At 39.2% G+C, this 2,173-nt stretch overlaps 1 protein-coding gene across 1 annotated transcript in view; it reads left to right on the top strand.

Moving 5' to 3' along the window:
• Positions 1–504, top strand: part of ENH_00027480 (hypothetical protein, conserved) — a gene marked incomplete at both ends in the record, with an annotated part of 1,711 nt that extends 1,207 nt beyond the window's left edge. The window contains 2 exons of the mRNA XM_013584748.1: positions 75–130; positions 456–504. Of these exons, the coding sequence (XP_013440202.1) occupies positions 75–130; positions 456–504 (105 nt within the window). The remainder of the gene's footprint in view (positions 1–74; positions 131–455) is intronic.
• Positions 505–2,173: the final 1,669 nt, after the last annotated feature.

The following is a 2,173-nucleotide window of genomic DNA, read 5'->3' as shown; positions in this document are numbered from 1 at the left end:
GGTTTAGGGTTTAGGGTTTAGGGTTTAGGGTTTAGGGTTTAGGGTTTAGGGTTTAGGGTTTAGGGTTTTGGCAGGTGGTGAAGCCGAACGCGAAAAAGATTCGGCGATTGCCTCAAGGAATCATTTTAGGGTTTGCAGGAGCAACAGCAGATTGTTTTACTTTACTGGAGAAGCTAGAAAGCAAACTAGAGGAACACCCAGGCAAGGGTTTAGGGTTTAGGGTTTAGGGTTTAGGGTTTAGGGTTTAGGGTTTAGGGTTTAGGGTTTAGGGCCCTGCGGAGCCCCCGCCAAAGAGGCAGCTCTGCGGGCATCCCTTTCTTCCCACTTCCGAAAGAAAGAATCATTTTATTTATTTATTATTATTTATTAATTTATTTATTTATTTATTTATTTATTTATTTATTTATTTATTTATTTATTTATTTATTTATTTATTTATTTATTTGTTATTGCAGGCCAGTTGGTTCGTTCGTGCGTGGAGCTGGCGAAGCTGTGGCGGACTGAGCGGGGGCTGCGACACCTGGAGGTGAAAAGGTGGAAAGTTGTCGAAAAAAGTCGGAAAAAAGCGGAAAAAAGTGGAAAAAAGTGGAAATAAGTGAATTAAAAGTTGAAATAAATGAAAATAAAACTCGAATTCGCGTTTATTCCGCCTTTTTCCCGCCAAAATTCCCCTTTTCGAGCAGGCGGTTCTCCTCGTCGCCGACGCCGCCCTCTCCCTTCAGGTGTCTGGACACGGCGACGTCCTCGAGGCCCACGACGGCGTTTTGGCCGTCGGCAGCGGCGGCCCTTTCGCTGCAGGTTTTTCAATCATTTCTTTTTTTTTTCTTTTTTTTGCTTTTTTGGACTCTTTTTCGCGCCTTTTTCGAAGCTTTTTCTCCCCTCCAACAGCCCCTTCTTCTCTTCTTTCTTCTGCCTTTTTTTTCGGCTTTTTTTCGCCGTTTTTCGACGCTTTTCGACCACTTGACCTTCTTCACTTTGCAACTCTTTTTCCGTCTTTTTGTTCTTTTTTTCATCTTTTTTTCTTTTTTATCTTTTTGTTTCTTTTTTAGCTTTTTATTCCTTTTTTATTCAGCTCTTTTATTTCATTTTTATCTTTTTTTTCCTTTTTGTTCATCTCTTTTATTTCTTTTTTTCCTCTCTTTTATTCCGTTTTGTTCATCTCTTCTATTTCTTGTTTATCTTTTCTATTCCTTTTTATTCACCTTTTTTATTTCATTTTATCTTTTTATATTTTTTATTCCTATTTATTCATCTCTTTTATTCCTTTTTTATCTTTTTAATTCCTTTTTATTCATCTCTGTTATTTCTTTGTTCATCTTTTAATTCTCTTTTTTCTTTATTATTATTTCTTATTCATCTCTTTTAATTCTTTATTCATCTTTTAATTCTTTATTATCTTTTTTATTATTTCTCATTCATCTCTTTTAATTCTTTATTCATCTTTTAATTCTTTTTTCATTTTTTAATTCTTTATTAATTTTTTTTTTATTTTTTTATTTTTTTATTTTTTTTTCAGCTGCTGCTCGAGCGCTTTTTGATGTCCCAAATTTGACGGCAAAACAAATCTGCGAAAAGGCCATGAAGGTTGCAGCAGGTAAAATAGCTAGCTAGCTAGCTAGCTAGCTAGCTAGCTAGCCAGCTAGCTAAATGGCTAGCTAGCTAAATGGCTGGGTAGCTCAATAGCTAGCTCAATAGCTAGCTAGAGAGGTTGCTAAAGAGCTAGCTAAGTGGCTAAATAGCTAGCAAGCAAGCTAGCTAGCTAGCTAGCTAGCTTGCTAGCTGGCTAGCTAGGTAGCCATAGCTAGCTGGCGATCTATAGGTGGGGAGCGGGCTGGCTGGTCAGAACCGGCTAGCTAGCTAGCTACCTAACCAGCTTCCTAGCTAGCTAGCTTGCTAGTTAGCTAGTTAGCTAGTTAGCTAGCTAGCTAGCTAGCTAGTTAGCTAGCTAGCTAGCTAGCTAGCTAACTAGCTAGGTTTTGAGTGCTCCAGTGTTGTAGCTAGTCAGCCACAGATATCTCTTGTAGCTACAGCTAGCTGTGGCTGGCTAGCCAGGCCTAACGAACTCTAGGTAGCTAGCTAGGGCTAGACACGAGTAGCTAGCTAGCTAGCTACACACGGCTAGCTAGCTAGCCAGCGACCTCGGTATACCTAGCTAGCTAGCTAGCTAGCCACA

The sequence above is a fragment of the Eimeria necatrix genome, genomic scaffold (assembly GCF_000499385.1).
Source record: "Eimeria necatrix Houghton genomic scaffold, Enh_scaff203, whole genome shotgun sequence".
NCBI classification, from domain to species: Eukaryota; Apicomplexa; class Conoidasida; order Eucoccidiorida; family Eimeriidae; genus Eimeria; species Eimeria necatrix.
The sequence above is the reverse complement of the archived record's forward strand: the minus strand, read 5'-3'. Positions and strand labels throughout refer to the sequence as shown.